The 16,844-nt window shown below is 46.5% G+C and overlaps 1 protein-coding gene across 1 annotated transcript in view; it reads left to right on the top strand.

The window, feature by feature from the left end:
- Window positions 1-3,365: 3,365 nt before the first annotated feature.
- Window positions 3,366-16,844, top strand: part of COLEC12 (collectin subfamily member 12) — a 101,933-nt gene continuing 88,454 nt past the window's right edge. The window contains exons 1-2 of the mRNA XM_075494452.1: window positions 3,366-3,645; window positions 15,678-15,728. Coding sequence (XP_075350567.1) covers window positions 3,639-3,645; window positions 15,678-15,728 — 58 coding nt within the window. The 5' untranslated portion in view covers window positions 3,366-3,638. The remainder of the gene's footprint in view (window positions 3,646-15,677; window positions 15,729-16,844) is intronic.

The following is a 16,844-nucleotide window of genomic DNA, read 5'->3' on the forward strand; positions in this document are numbered from 1 at the left end:
AAAAACTGGCTGCATGGCTGGGCCCAGAGTTGTGGTGAATGGAGTTAAATCCAGTTGGCGACTGGTCACAGGTGGTGTTCCCCAGGGCTCAGTGTTGGGGCCAGTTCTGTTTAATACCTTTATCAATGATCTGGACAAAGGGATCGAGTGCACCCTCAGTAAGTTTGCAGACGATGCCAAGTTGGGTGGGAGTGCTGATCTGCTTGAGGGTAGGAAGGCTCTGCAGAGGGACCTGGACAGGCTGGATCGATGGGACGAGGCCAATTGTATGAGGTTCAAAAAGGCCAAGTGCTGGGTCCTGCACTTGGGCCACAGCAACCCCATGCAATGCTACAGGCTTGGGGAAGAGTGGCTGGAAAGCTGCCTGGTGGAAAAGGACCTGGGGGTGTTGGTTGACAGCTGCCTGAATATGAGCCAGCAGTGTGCCCAGGTGGCCAAGAAGGCCAATAGCATCCTGGCTTGTATCAGAAATAGTGTGGCCAGCAGGACTAGGGAAGTGATCCCGCCCCTGTACTCGGCACTGGTGAGGCCGCACCTCGAATACTGTGTTCAGTTTTGGGCCCCTCACTACAAGAGAGACATTGAGGTGCTGGAGTGTGCCCAAAGAAGAGCAATGAAGCTGGTGAAGGGTCTGGAGCAGAAGTCTTATGAGGAGCAGCTGAGGGAACTGGGGTTGTTTAGCCTGGAGAAGCAGAAGCTGAGGGGAGACCTTATCGCTCTCTACAACTACCAGACAGGAGGTTGTAGCCAGGTGGGTGTCAGTCTCTTCTCCCAAGTAACAAGCCATAGGACAAGAGGAAACGGCCTCAAGTTGTGGCAGGGGAGGTTTAGATTGGATATTAGGAAAAATTTCTTCATTGAAAGGGTTGTCAAGCATTGGAACAGGCTGCCCAGGGAAGTGGTTGAGTCACCATCCCTGGAGGTATTTAAAAGACGTGTAGATGTGGTGCTAGGGACATGGTTTAGTGGTGGACTTGGCAGTGCTAGGTTAACGGTTGGACTTGATGATCTTAAAGATCTTTTCCAACCTAAATGATTCTATCATTCTATGATTCTATGATTCTAAAATACTCCCAGCAGGTTGGCTGGAAGAAGTGCCACGGGGCCTGCCATGTCTCTGTCGGCATTGCCCACTGCAGCACCGTCCCCTCGTACCTTCACCATAGCCTGACCCAGGGACACCAGCAGCATTTAGACTGCACTCCGCAACCCACCTCCTCCAGGATTTTTAGAGTAGTATAAGTAGAAGCTCATCAGCCGTATAAATATATAATGTATTGATAAGAAATCCAATGTGGAATATACACAATTAAAAGAGAATATAGAAGCTTACTTTAGGAATATGAAGTATCCCACTATGTCCACAAATTAATAAATATGTTAACGTCACAAGAATGGACGTAGATCTCAGGCCTAATGAATCAATCATAAACTCTATATGAATTCAAAATACTCATTATTTTTCTTTCAATTGTAAGGAACATGTTTTCCTCAGACACACCAGTTCACTCATCAGTCTGCAATTTTTGGTTGCTATCCTTCAGTTCACTAAGGTTACTGTCTGAAGAATTAGAAAAGTGTTATCAGTTACTGCTTTTGAGGAATTTTCTAAATTCCTGCACAGTCCTGCTCCTTGCACGTTCCCTGATGACACAGGTTTAAAGTCATGTTCTGCTTTCTTCTTCTTTTTTTAAAGCATTCCTTCAGCACCGTGTTTTCAAACAGAAGTACTTTTTCTTTGGAGAAATGGAGCTTCACTATTGGTTTCATCCAGTCTATGAGATCTAATGGAAAGATTTCTTCTTGGAAACACGCTCATGGGGGGAAACACATCAGCGTCTAGACAGTTTTTAGTTTGGGAAACTGGATGATATTGACTCTTGAAAACAAAAATTGTGAGTTAACTTAGGATTCAAAATGAATCAACTGACCAAGCATTAATTGGTCTCATAAACACTGCAAGAGCTGTTGTCCTAATCCAACACAACAGTACAGGACACCCGTAATTACCTGGTGACTGTATTCAGATTTAAGTGTTTTACTCAGGACTTGTACCAAAAATAGATAATCCAGTCAACTACCAGAGCGTAAACTAAAATCTGAGTCAAGTCTCTTTGATATCCGAGCCCCACTTTAAAGCAGCAAATGGCTACTGCAGCTGGTATTCAAGTATTTTCGGCAATCCCAGACTGAAGGTACTGCCTCCAAGTCAGCAAAATGCACTCAAGCGGGATGTCAATTCAAGTCATCAGACCAGCTGAAGGAATTAAAATTTTTGTTCTTTAATTTTTGCTCTACAATGATTACTTTTTGTGGCTTTAATCCTTCATTCCTTGCTCAGGCAAGATCATACCTGATAGTTTTCCAATGCTTTTTGACCTGGTGTTGAACTAATGCTGTGATACTGCACCGTGACCTTTCCGGTACGCTATGATCCTTACCGGAGCCGTAGGCCCCCTGAAAAGACCACGTAGCATAATCATTTCTTTGGACATCCCCTCACTCAGCAGACCGTGATACCAATAATTTGCAAAAAAAATCCTGTGCATCTCCTCTCTGTGACGGGAAAGGCGCTCTGGTGCCTCCGCTACTTTGTTTGCCCCCCAACGAATGGGTGCGCGTTGCACTAGCTCTGCTTCATCAGCACTGACGTTAATAGTCAAAACTGGCTCATCTTATCACCCTCTTCAATAGCCTAAATATGGGTGGGTTCGCAGAAAATCAAAGCGTGCCCTTCATGAAAATGGGAGCCTGGAAACGATCCGTTATTCCTGGCAACATCCAGAACTAGAGAAATAAAAGGCGACTGGCCTGTATCTCCCTCATCCCACAGATATTTACACGCATTTACGTGCCCTGCGCGCAGTCCCACTGCATCCAACGGGGCTACCCGCGGCGCTTCCTTCCGCGCCGGGGAGAACGTGGCAGGGGCTGCAGCCCCCTCCCAGCCGGCGGGTACGCACCCACAGCTCCGGGATCCCTCGTTCCCTCGGCGTCCCGCCCTGGCAGGCACGCCGGCGTGGCGAGCCTGGCCGCTGCGACGCTCGTGAGGACGGCTTTAGCCAAAATCTCCCGGGTGCCTGCCCCGCGCGTGGCGAGGGCCGGGAGAGGACCGCTCTCCCTCCCGGCAACACCACCTCCCACTCAAGCTCCCCGGGCACCGGTGGGTGCCCCGTGAGTCCCGTCCCGGGCCGCTCCCCACGGGCAGACCCTGCTGCCCACGGCCCCGCACCCCGGAGCCCCACGGTCCAGCGGGACGCGGCCGGGCGGGGTGCGGCGCCCCCAGCCCCAGCCGCCGGCGGGGCCCCGCGCCCGCCGCCCGGCCCCGGCCGCGCCCCCTTCCCCGCGGGAGGCGGGGCCGGGCCGCGGCTCCGCGGGGCCGGGCCGGGCCGCGCGGGGCTGGCGGGGAGAGCGCGGTGCCGCCGGCGGCCGACGAGCGACGGCGAGCGGCGGCGGCAGCGGCAGCGGCAGGGGCAGCGGCAGCGGCCGGGGGTGCGCAGCAGGGCCCGCGGCGGGGGCGCGCCCGGCCCCCGGCATGGCCCGGCAGTAGGCAGGGAGCGCCGCCCGCCCGCCCGCCGCTCCCGGCGGCAGCCCCCGCCGCGCCCCGTCCGTCCTATGTGACCCGCCCCGGCGCCAAGATGAAAGGTAGGGACGGCAGCGGGGCGCCCGCTCCGACGCCCGCACACGTGGGCCGCCGGCGCCGGGCAGCGGGCAGCGGGCACCGGCTGGGCTGGGTGCGGGCAGGGCAGGGCGGCGTGCTGGCAGGCAGCGTGTGCGGGATGGCTGTGCAGGAAGGGAGCAGGCGGCGGGCAGGGTGCAGGCAGGATCGGTAGGGTGCGGGCAGGGTGCAGGTAGGGCACCATGCGGACCAGCTGCAGCTAGGGGAGATTTCGGGCAGGGTGCAGGCAGGGCAGTGTGCGGGCAGGGGGCAAGCAGGGTGAGCCGGCTGCAGGCAGGGGGCCGGCAGGGCACCGTGCAGGCAGGTTGCAGGCAGGGCAAGCCGGGTGCGGGCAGAACACCGGCAGGGCACGGGCAGCCGGTGCCGGCAGAGGCAGAGCGCGGGTCTCACCGCCGCCCCGGGGCGCGCATGGGGCAGCCCCGGCCCCGCCACGGGGCTCTGCGCCGCCGCTTCGGGTTGGCTTGTGTTGGTCAGTCCCGGTGCGGGGAGCGGGGTGTCCTTGTGTCCCCCCCGTCGTGTGTGCTCTCCCCAGCACGTTTTCTCTCCGCACCCAACTTTTATCCTCCCCCCCCCCCCCCCCCCGGAGTCCCGAGAAGACGACTTTTACTTCTCCCTAATTTATTTATTTTTTGCCAGCGTTTTGCGATGTTCTTGGTGTTGCTTCTAAACATCTGGCAGTGATTAGGTGCCAGTAGAGGCTTAACTGGCTTGTGAAATGTATTTGGCATATTTCTCCTCAACATCCACCGACTGGAAAATCTTTGGTCTTTGCTTTGCATCTGTTAAAACTGAAACTTTGTTTCTTTTCCTTTTTCTCTCTTTTTCCCTCGCCCTCTCTTTTTGTTTTAAATGGGTGAGACGTGCCACTTCTACCCGTTGGTGCCGTCCTACATCGTTGTGACTGAGAGGTATTAGATAATACACTTTTAAAATCAAATAAAGAAGCAGATTGCCAAATTGCTACACTGTAACCTAGTAAAGATGTATTGGGGGGGTGCAAGAAGACCTTCTGTTTATGAAAATCGATAGCCTTACAGCAAAAGGCAGAGACTTTACACGCTGGGGAATACTTACAATAAAAGCATCAAAGGACATTATGGAAAGTTGAGGAAGTAGTTGGGAGTTTGTGAGAGTTGAATCTAGTTTTTCTTCAGAGGCAAAAATAAACTTGAAGGGTGGAAGGAAAAAAACATACATAGAAGAAAATTGCTTTTGGGCACCAGTGCGCCTGTGCTTGGATTGCAGAGTTTGATTCCAGATGCCAGGAGGCCAGTAAACATCATGATAGTTACACTTAGTTTCCAGAGTCTGGGACACCAAATGATGTGATTATTTATTCACTTGCCAGAGTAGCTGCCTGAAGGGAGGAGAAGCTTTTTGGGGGGTTTTATTTTTGCAGGCCCACACACACTATTTAAGTTACTTCTGGCACTGTGACATGGTGTCTCTACAGGGCCGTGCAACATATTAAAAATAATGTACTTACGATGTTCTTTATTTATAGGGTACTCGTGCCAAAAGTTTTGTCATCAGCCTGTCATTATCAGCATAAGTGTAATGGCAGGAACAAGCCAGAACAATGGGGATCCAGTAATATAAACCCATGCCTGTTATCACTGAAAGCCTTACGCTCTATTTTTGTTGGGGCTGAGGCTGCGCTGGTTTTGGGAGGAGGCGGGATGCAAAGGACCGAGAATGGCAATAACATATAATGCGACTTGCATCTCCTTCCGTTCTGCCTCCGTCGCTCTTCTTTGCAAAGCGGAGAAGCGGCATTTGGAGGGAAGACGTTACCCCTGCTGGGAGCACATGTTGGTGCCCCACACTCCAGCGAGAGGGAGATGCTTCACTCTGGTCGCTAGTCCTTACCATTCGGTTTCCCTAAGAGCGATCACCGCCGTCTTATTTCTTTCCCCTGCAGAGTTACGGAAATCAGTAATAAAACATGCAAAGAAGAACACTTAAATGACTGTGCTAATAGCAAGAGAAAAGAGAAACTTCAAACAAATCATCACATCAAGTGCCACTGCCAGTGTTATGGAAGTCAGAGAGCCAAACCAAATTTTGACTCTGTAATTTTCTCAGACTTAGTTTTTCATATTTTCTCTTTAAACTTGATGGTGGTGATAATTGTAGGCCTTTAGAACTCGGTGTACTTACACATTTTTCTCAATAACAACAAAATGATCTGTTGATTGCAGCTGTCTCTGTATCTACTCTCTCTGGAGAACAGAAGAATATCTAAATAATTACATCACTAAATATCTGTAAGGAATAAATTATATTTTCCATTGCTGGTATTCGTAATGTGTTATGTTTTAAATCAGTAAAACAAATTGAAGTTTATGTTTAATATGCTGGCAGTTTTATTTCCAGCAAACTACACTGAGCTCACAAACTTTGTGATACTTTTTAGTAATAAATCATGTGATTTATGAAGGGACTTCACTGCTTTAGGGTCAGATGTATCTTTATTAAATGATACTTCTAAGTTGTAGTTATTTATTGGGGTATGAAGGAGTATTTGTTGCCTAGGAAACAAATGAAAACAGCTTCCTCATAGTCAAACACCACCGCATGTGCAAAAACATTGGCCCTAATTTAAGACAGGGACAAGCGTTGTTAAAACTGAGAACGTCTTTCTATATATCTGGGATAGATTTTGTAATTCTTACTTTAAACTGTATCTGTAATCACCACTGTCACAGCCGTTCTGGCGATACGTATTTGTCTGATAAAATAAGTATCTGGCGATATGTACTTGTCTGGCGATACGTATTGTCTGAAATGTGGATATTGTTTGGATAACGACTTAATGCTAATGCCCAAAATCGGGCTATGACAAAGTCAAGGTGGTCGCTTTGGGACTGTTGCTCCAGGATGACAGAGGAGCTCTGCATCACACTACCCAAGGTAGCTCAGCTGCTTCTTCCCACTGATCCTCCTCCTCCTCCTTCCTTTCTGCCGTCGCAGGCACCTTGCTATGTACTGCTTGTATAGCGATGGTGCTGGGGGACAAAACATCTGGTGTCTCGTACTTGAGAACTGGAATGTGACCAAATACCCTGTCCTGTGCAGTTCCTCTCATTAAAAAAAAAAAAGATGTACAGAGTGAAATGACAGGATGGGTCCATCCTTGGTTGTGCTCCACTGAAATCAGTGAAGCCGCACTGCCTCAGGAATGGTCTAGTCTGAACGCCCAGCTTTCTTAGCATCGACCAGCTTGCCTCAAAGGCAGCTCTAGGTGCTTCGTGCACGGAGTTTTCAGTACATAGAGTACATTGAGCTTTCCCGGGATATGCCAGTTCAGTTTACCTCAAGTTTCCCTTATATGGTGCACACTTTAACAGACAATTAATGACCGTATTGCTAAAATCATCCCTTCTATGTTTTAACTTGGATCCTGAATGTAATCTGCAGGTAAAGCCTCCATTTGCAAAAGCTGAGCGTGCATGCAAATTCAGTTGCTCTTTCTTGGCTGTCTTGAAATGTCTTAAATAAATAATCTGTTTTTATGATGTCTACCTTCTTGACAGATTTCATCTTTCTCTCTAACTGTTTTGATGCCATCACTATTTTTAAAGAATAAAGGAATAAACATTCTAATTTTCTAATACTGGAGAAAAGTGTATCTCTCTCTCTCTGATCTTTGTGTGCACAAAATCAAATGAACAGTCGTCTGCAAATACGTCTTTCCTGGATAGAAACTTCAAACTGCAAATTTAAAAAAAATCCAGTCCAGAGCATTTTGCAGAAGCCAGAACGCATCTGAAAACCAAGGACTAGAAGTGGAGTGATCCAGTAACCTTTACTTAGTCCAGTTATAACAGAGCTTATAGGAATATAGTGACATAAACATGAAACATATGCAGGAGCTCTGAGTGGTGTGTGTTGGACATGTCACAGGACCCTACCGCAGAAGTTCAAAGGCACGAGCAGTTATAATAAATGTGTGATACAACACAGAACAAATCCCGAGCAATGCTACTATACAGTCAGTGTGTATCCTGAATTGGTTGGTAGCACAGAGGATTTTAAACATATGGATAAGAAAGATGATCACGCAAGCATGTGTCAAAGGATATTCTTATTAACGATATAGAGGAAAGCAGAGTGTCAGAAGCTGCGAAAATACAAGAGAAATCTGTTAGTGCACAGATAGAAATATTACTGTACAAGTGTAGTGGATATTGAGCAGAATTAGCATATAAACTATTTATGACAGGAGTATTTTCGGTAAGAAGTTGTAATTGTTCATCTTAGCTTTCACTGTTCTACTTTACCCAGCCACGTAGGACTAAGAATAGCATCGGCGAGCCTATCCCTGTGAAGAAGGGAGTTGCTTAAAATCTCTTGTGGCTCTTTCTTCTGCTATTTTGGGTAACAAAAAATTATTCTAGACTGATTTTGCTACAGATGAGAGCTGAACAGAGCCCTTTTTTGTCACAACCGCTTAACAGTTTGCTTAGATCCGCACTTAAAGACCATTGTGCCCAGAGGTGCAAATACCTTTGCCTGCTAGGTTAAGGAGGGAAAGGTAATCTTGCAGAGAGATAGAGCTGATCAGGCCTTACAGAGCAAAACCAAAGGAAAATAAAGAAAGAGAGCTGGAAGAAATGTCAAGGATGAAGGCAGTTCAGCGCTGTGAAGGATGTGTGCCCAGTTATCTTCAGCTTCACAAAACGTTCCTTATCCTGAGGTTCTGTGTGTCAGAACAGAGATTCCCCCCTTCCAGCCCTCCCCCTTGGAAAGCAAAATAAAGACGCTTTTTACCAGGCCCTGAAAGTGAACCTGATCCTCCTGATAATGTAAGCACGGTCTGTATGAGTGAGGGATCAGCCTAAGATGAATTGTCTTCGGAGCTTGACTGCTTCCACCTAAAACTGCAGTCCCTTTCGGTGCATAAATTTGAGGTGAAGACTGGGACGTCACTGGGGAACAAAGTGGATGAGTTATGGGAGGTAATAGAGACATGTGTTGTTCAGGAATGTGTATGCCATTTTAATGCTGTTGTTAATTGCCTCCTCTAACATACAGACAGGGAGGCACGATTTTTCAGTGCACTAATGAGAACAGATCTGTTTGCTCTTAAATCATTACGCTGAAATACGATATGATTTAAACTTTTAACTTCTAAGGTCGACCCTCTGCACCGTGCAGCTGGTCCTGACCACAGTACTGTAGCATTGCTCTGTGGCACTTATGGGCTAACAAGTTTTGTTCAAGAAACACCCCTATTTATTGCCTTCATTTTGTGCCTAAAAAGCAAAACTAGAGCCATCACTCTTATACCTCTGAATTTCTTAATCTGCTGTCTTTTTCTGCATTCTTAATGTGAGCTCTCACATTTTTCGGGCATAGCAGTGGAGGAATAGATCAGAAGTGGAGTATTAAAATGCACCCATTTGTCATGATCCTTTTGGGTTTTTTTATGTTAGGTGGCGAGAGACACAATCCGAGTCTTAGGTTATAAGTGTCAAGAGAAGATCTCTGGTCTGGGACCTTTCCTCTTACTTTCTTGCAATATCAAAAGCGGATAATTTCCCAGATCAGCAGCCTGAAGGACAGAGGTGGGGAAAAGCCTCAGTCTTGTTGCCAGAACCCAGGCTCAAACAACATCCCAAAGGATGCTTCGGGATGCGGGGAGGTGGGCTCACTTCCACGGCTGCCTCAGCTAAACCTCTGCCACAGCCCTAAAGATCAGGCACTCTGCAAATGCAGAATCCGTGTAATCCCCATCCGAAGGAGCTTACTGCGTGACAAGTTGGACAAAGAACTGGGTGGGAAAGATGGGCACGATACACACAGAGCCAACAACGGTGACACTGTGAGCGTGACGTGTCAGCTTGGGACCTCGTCAATAGGGAAGGGTTTTAAGTGTGGGGTAGGTTTTTATGAGGACGGGCTTACCAAAAAAGAAGCAAAGAGAGAAAGACTTGAATATGAAAAGGGGCTATAAGGAGAAACTAGCGGAGAAAGGCAGAAGAGGGCAAGTGAAACGAAGCATCTGCGAAGAGAGAGGGGAACGAGCAGCCCGTTAGCACAAGCAGGAGACTGTCCGGAATAAAAGCTATGAAAACCAGTGGAAACCAATTAGACTGATGAAGTCATCAACATCTGAAGGCTGCAGCTGCTTGCTGTGCTTCTGCTGGCTCAGTTTCACCTCTAGGTCAGCACTTTGAGTGTAGACTTGGTTAATAATGACCAGAAATGCATATAAATCCGGTGACTGCTCAAAAAGCTTTTGAAATGTGATATGAGAAAGATATTGGTGTTCACTGTTCTTGTTTGTCTGAACAGTTGTTAATATTACAGAAACCTCACACGCGGACAAGTTTTGCCTTTCCCTGGGAGGGCTGAGATGGAGAGAGTGGGCAGAAGTAGCTTTTTCACACTGCCAGCGGTCCCTCATGATGGAGATGCACTTGTTACGTGGTTCTGGGCAGAGTTCTGCATCCACGCTGGTTTATGGGTTAAAGAGTGGAATATCATCATTTTCAACTAACGGGCACAGCGTCTTTCCAAATGGTGCCAAAAAAATCTGTTCTTGATAATATTAGGATCAATTTTACAGAGTTGCACTGGGATATAACTATATAGCTCCCATTAAGTCAGTGGGAAAGGCAGGGCCCTAACTATTAAAGCTCTTTGAGAGAGAGATTTGGTTTAAACGAAACTCTTACACTGGATGTCATTGTTACTACAAATTAACCTTACGGTCCCGAGTTCCCAGCATGGTACTTAGGGGTAAGTTCTAATGTATTGTAAATAGAGTTTTCGGGGGGACATTATAAAGGAACTTCTAAAATCTGAGTTGAAACTCGGCATGACAATTTTCAGCCCAGATGCCTCATTCTCTCCTGAAATAGATTTCCTCAGGTTTTGAAATGCAGTGTAGAATATTGGTGTCTTTTCTTAATCCAAGACCTTAAACAAAGTCTTTAAACAAAGACTTTAAACCCATGTTTACTGGACACAAATGTTCTAGAAATGATTGGATACCACTTGTCTGCAGCCACCATACGACCCAGCATCTCTACAGTTCTGAGGTCTAGTTTGCTTCATTAGTTAATTATATTTAAATGCCTAAATGGGGTATACTCTTAAAAGGTGAGAGGTGGACATGTACGTTAGCAGCTTTCTGTGACACCTTCCGTATGCCAACAATGACACCCGCAAAAGGAAGGGGAGAAAATGGAAACAATTTCCCTAAAATCACCTTGCATCAAAGGCTTCTCAGATCTGGTGCTGTTCCAGCGAAGGGACCGAGCGGTGCAGTGGTTATGGGCCCTATATAGTCCCGGGGCAGATTTGGCATCCTTTTTGGCTCCAGGCCAGCTCTTTCTTACTTGACCTCGGAGTGACTCATAAGTGGTCCATGATTAATTTATTTAAGATTTAAGAACAAGAACTAGAAATTACACAGTTCTACTCCACAGATTTTTTGCTTTGCCTCTAGCAAATTAATCAAATGAGAGCCTAATTTGTTTTAGATTAAATGAATTCCCTCTGTTCGCTGTGTTAATCCCCAGTTGAACTGCCTTTTTATGATTTCCACTCCCTTGAAGCACTGTACTGTAACTTATTTAACTCTACAACTGTATTTATTAGAGGTGTTTCAGTAAGAATTTATAACTGGAAGGCAAGCAGAATTTGGCATTGGTACTTGGTGGGGTGTGGATATTGCCAAAATATCTCAAAGCCTGGGTTTTTTTTTGGACCAGAGCTCTTGCTTCGTACTGACTCCCTACAATATTTGATGTACTGCTGCTCAGCTACACTCATGTTTAGTGGTTTGCTGTAAGCTCCGAGTGACAATCTGTTGCAGCCTCCAAGGAGACTCTTGTAAACCTGATGAAACAGGAGATCTCCGGTGGTCCTTCCCCTACACGGTTAAGTACAATTGGTTGCTCACATGTGTTTCTGTTCTGCCCAAAGTTCACCTTTTTTTATGGGCGTTCTTTCTGCCAGAGCTCAGTAGAAGTCAGTAGAATAAGAATTAACCAGCTTTTCAAGTTTCTTCGTCTTTCTTATTCTAGATTCCCTCTCTTTTGGCTCACAGCTGAGAGCTCAGTAGACCAGCTTGTAACCAAATTATGGCTGGTCTTTCCAGCACTAAAGAGTTAATTCTTCCTGGGATATAACAACAGATTCTGCTTTATTGTCTGCTTCAAGGAGAAGTATACCATGCATATTTTTCACCCAGGAAAACGAGCCTTGCCTATATATAAATGTATATGTATGTAACAGAAATATTGCATTCATTCCAGTCCTCTTTGTAACCGAGAAGGGTTGGATTTAAACTAAAGTAAAATATTTCTACCTTATGGCTTTCACGATGTTGAACAAAACCCTCTTACACCAGTTGCAGCCCCGCTCAAGTGTATGGGCACCACTGATGTAAAAATGCAAAATTTCCTTTTGTAACATCAGCCACCAGTGCTCAAAACTCCTGAATTTCTTCCACTCTGATTTCTGATACTGCCTTTAAAAGCATACGGCACCAAAACATGCTGGAGGTTTTCTTACTATTTGCTTTCCTACTTGGTGTGTATTTTCTTAACCTCTGTAATTCATCACAGATCACATTTTCATAGTTTTCTCTAGAAAAGCTGTTCCCTTTTCAATGAAAACTTAGGTTCTCTTATATTCTCCGATTCAAAGATATCATGAAGCTTTGAGATTTTTGTAAAACTTGTGACAAAACTAATATTTTCAGCACTGGAACAGGGAGCTGAGGGCCAAGCTTCTGGCACCTCCAGTGAGCGCAATACTGCCCGAATGGCATGGGGGAAGCAGGCTGGGGCACGGGGCTTTGCCTCGGGACTTAAATTTATAGGCTTGTTTGTCAACTTCATTTTTAATATTTCAAACACAGATTTCTTTTGAAGTAGGATTTTCAACCCATCCTAGTCTCTTTTTCCAAAGGATGCAGTGCTGTTCATTTCTAAACATTTAGTCCAACCTTGTTTCATTCATTTTTTTCTTCCCATCTTTATTTTCCTTAAACTTGTTACATTACAGTTAATATTGTAAAATATTATATTTGCACACGATGTGAGCAAAGTGCTAAGTGGCAGTTGTGACTGAAAGACTGCTGAGCTTAGTCTGTTAAATAATTTTAATAGACTTCCCCTAAAATACATTGCTGCCTGTTGCTAGATCAGCTCACAGGGATTAAAAAAGGTTTTATCTGATGTTTTAGATTTTAGTGAGCAGGGAGCCAGGTCACCTGTTGACAAAACCATCCTTGCCCATCTCCATTTCTTTGTTTCAAATGTCGCAAGCTGTCTTCAAAATTAGGAGATTGATGAATAACTATAAAGTATTAAAAGCTTAAAAAAAAAATTCATACCTAGCAAGCACAGCATGCAGTGTTGCAAATATTAAAAAGTATATATATATTTTTAAAGTATATAAATATATACAATATATATACAATATATGTATATAAAACATATACATATGTTGCAAATATAAAAAAATCCAGAGAAACAAAAATGTGATTATAAATGCGTGGCCAGAGGGCAATGCCGTTGGGCTAAGCGTGAAACACCAAACAACTAGGGAAGAGGCTGGCAGCCCAGGAGGAAGGTCTCGGAGATGTGGCATAGGATGAAGCCGCAGGATTTAAACACAGCCTGGCTGCATACCTCAGATATGGAGCGGATAAGCCAGGTTACGCTCCTGAGAAACAAAGGAGGCAATTGTGTTACGGCCCCGATAGCAGAAGAGGGCAGGAAGCTAAGGGCTCTGGAGCTGATATCTTTTTTTGTGCAGCATTTTATCTTTTGTGCAAGAGGGGAAGATTTTTCCTGAGTAGTTCACTGCTGGGATGAGAAGCTTGGTTGTTGACTGTTTGTGGTTTATTACTATTTGTCATGTTTTGTCAGGCGACCTTGTCTTCAGATAACATTTGGTACAATTGTGAGGGTTTGTTGGGTTTGCTTTTTTAAAGGATTCTTTCTGCCTTCAGAACCAGGCTGTGTTTGTTTTGCCTAAGGAGTGTCCCCTGGTTCCTCTATTTCTTAAATCCACCTCTGAGTTGGGGGTCTAGCTTAAGATACGGACAGGAGCGCCTCTGGCAGTGAGCAAAATACGTGTATCTGACGAAGAATATGAGTTTTGAGCTGTTCTATCAAAAGTGCTGTCTGAGTAAAGGGTGACGTTCTGCAAAATTATTCATTTCACAGACTCTTTTGCTGCTTCAGGCAACGTCTCCCTCAGACTTCAGTGCACGGCACCTTGCAGGTCGGAAGGAGATGCAGGTCACATTTGTTGCTGGACGTACACTCAAATGATTTATACTTTGTTGAGCCTGGATGAGGACTGTATCTTTACTCCACCTTTGAGTTCATCCCCTTAAGGCTCTGTTGTGGCCCGAGTTAGCTGCGGCACTGGTTAGCCCAGTCTCATGATGCAGAGCAGCCTGTTCATGTCCAGTAAGTCTGCGGACAACAAAGGTCTAACCGAGCACAGCCTTTTCACTCCATCACGTCGGTTTATCTGCTTTGAGCCTGCTTTTCCACCGCTGCTCATCAAATGTTCCCTTCTGGTGAATTCCTCGACTGTCTTTTGAGCTTCTGTTTCCTTCTCCTCTCGTGTCAGAGAAAGGTCTGGATGGAGAGGTTGCAAGTGAGTGAGCTTCCTCAGCATCCCGCGCTGGAAGGGTGGGACAAGGTGGCGAGCAGCAGCTGAAGCTCCCCAGGGTGCTGAGTCTGCCTCCCCTCCGCTGCGATGCCCTTAAGGGGATGAACACGAAAGCCCAGGAGTACCCGGGTTTCGGAGAGCAGGGATTGCCATCAGTCCCCGGCGGCATTTTTCGCAGCATGGAGGCAGGCTTGCCTGCGTGCTTCTCCTCAGAAACGCAGCAAAGATGTGGTTCCCCAGCGCAGCGGTGGGCTGCGAATGGATGGCTGCCACTTGGGAAGCCATGTTCTAGGTCCCGTTTAAAAAGAGCCCCGCAGAGGCTTCCCCCCCACATGAAATGGTGCTTGTGGGAGGGGGAATGGGTCTACTCTACTTCCCCCACGAAATAGGGAAGCCCGAGATGAGCAGCCTGGGCTGTGCTGCCCTCCCTGGCAGCTGGTCACCTCGCCCAGAGGCTGGTGCTGGTGATAAGGCAGGGCTCTCGCTTTCCCCAGCTCAGCAGAAATAGGGGTTGTGTTGGCAGAAAGAGGCTGAACACACAAAAGCAAACATATCTTTTTTTTTTTTTTTTTTTTAAAGAAGTCGTGGGTGTGTTTCTTCTGCTGATGCCAGCCTTTTCCTTTGCTGCTGGAAGGAAGTGGAGAGAAATTAAGCTTCTGACAAAATAAAATTGTGATTATTAGCATTTTACTGCTTGCTAGCTGGTGAAGATGAGAGCAAAAGGGCTTAAATGGTTTTTATGTTTCTCATCTGTTTGAGTTTATCAGTTCTGTTTCCCATTTTCTATCAGATCTTGCCTCTTCAGGCCAAGCCAGTGCCCATGGGAGGCGGTGGATGGACGGACAGCCATCCCCTCTGACTCCTCTCTCATTACTCAGCATAGCTATGTGTAGCACTTTGTGCAAATGGCCCAGCTGGTGCATGTATAACTTGAGCCTGACCGCCTGGACGGCACAGGCAGCAGGCTGGAGCAAGTGCCATGGTCCGGGCGAGCCTGCCCAAGCGGCACGCTGGTGACAATTGTGGCCATCATCATGATGAGGGACGTGTCTGCTCTGGTCTATACTTAGGTGGCCAAGCAGGCTCCAGGATAGCTGCCAGGTGATAAGTCATTTGTAGTCTGGCTTTCTGCTGGTGATACTGGTTTGAGGGAAAGGTTCCGAACTGCCTTTTCTACCTGGGGACAGAGGTGGGATACGAGCAACGGAGGGGAAGATCAGTAACATCCTTACAAATCGATTAAACTTTCAAGTACGTTAATTTATGAACATGCACCTGTAAAAACTTCTTCCCATCTTTTTTGAGTGGTAGTAGTAATCTGTTGCTGTGTCTTTCTTTCTTTCTCCAGACGATTTTGCAGAGGAGGAGGAGGTGCAGTCCTTTGGCTACAAGAGGTTTGGTAAGTGGCAGCAGGTCTTTCAGCTCGCTCTTGCGTAGTGCTTAGGGTAAGTCAAACACTTGCTATGAAAACCTCCCTTGCTGGCAGCATCAAAACATACAGGTACAGTCCTGTTATCCACTTCACTGTAATATTTGCCCAGAGGAAGGTGTGATTTTTAGACTTGTTTTATTTTCTTGGCAAACATAATGCTTCAGAAATATCCCTGATCAGAAACAAGAAGTGGTTCGTTTCATTATTTGATCGTTAACGTTACGAAAATGAAGCCCATACCTCAATAGAAATTAATATGCTGGCTATAAAAATGGGACCATGCCTCTTACATGTCGTCTGCCCAGCTGGGCTTTTCTTCGGCCCCAGACTGATGTGCAGCGGGGTTTGTAGGTATTCCTGGGAGCAGTGGTGTGGGACCTCCTGTAGACTCACAGAAGTTGTACTGCCAGCTGAGCCAGTATATATGCTGTGCACTCCTCTCAAAAAAGAAAAGTATACAATATGAATGTATTCTGATGTCAAAAATGATCATAGAATCATAGAATCAGTAAGGTTGGAAAAGATCTCTAAGATCATCTAGTCCAACCGTCAACCCAACACCTCCATGCCTACTAAACCATGTCTTGAAGTGACGCATCTACACGTCTTTTGAACTCCTCCAGGGATGGTGACTCCACCACCTCTCTGGGCAGCCTGTTCCAATGCTTGAGAACCCTTTCGGTAAAGAAATTTTTCCTAATATCCAATCTAAACCTCCCCTGCCACAACTTGAGGCCATTTCCTCTTGTCCTATGGCTTGTTACTTGAGAGAAGAGACCGACCCCCACCTGGCTACAACCTCCTTTCAGGTAGTTGTAGAGAGCGATAAGGTCTCCCCTCAGCCTCCTTTTCTCCAGGCTAAACAACCCCAGTTCCCTCAGCTGCTCCTCATAAGACTTGTGCTCCAAACCCTTCACCAGCTTTGTTGCCCTTCTCTGGACACACCCCAGCACCTCAATGTCCCTCTTGTAGTGGGGGGCCCAAAACTGAACACAGTATTCGAGGTGCGGCCTCACAGTGCCGAGTACAGGGGCACGATCGCTTCCCTAGTCCTGCTGGCCACACTGTTCCTGATACAAGCCA

The sequence above is a fragment of the Mycteria americana genome, chromosome 2 (genome assembly GCF_035582795.1).
Source record: "Mycteria americana isolate JAX WOST 10 ecotype Jacksonville Zoo and Gardens chromosome 2, USCA_MyAme_1.0, whole genome shotgun sequence".
Lineage (NCBI taxonomy): Eukaryota > Metazoa > Chordata > Aves > Ciconiiformes > Ciconiidae > Mycteria > Mycteria americana.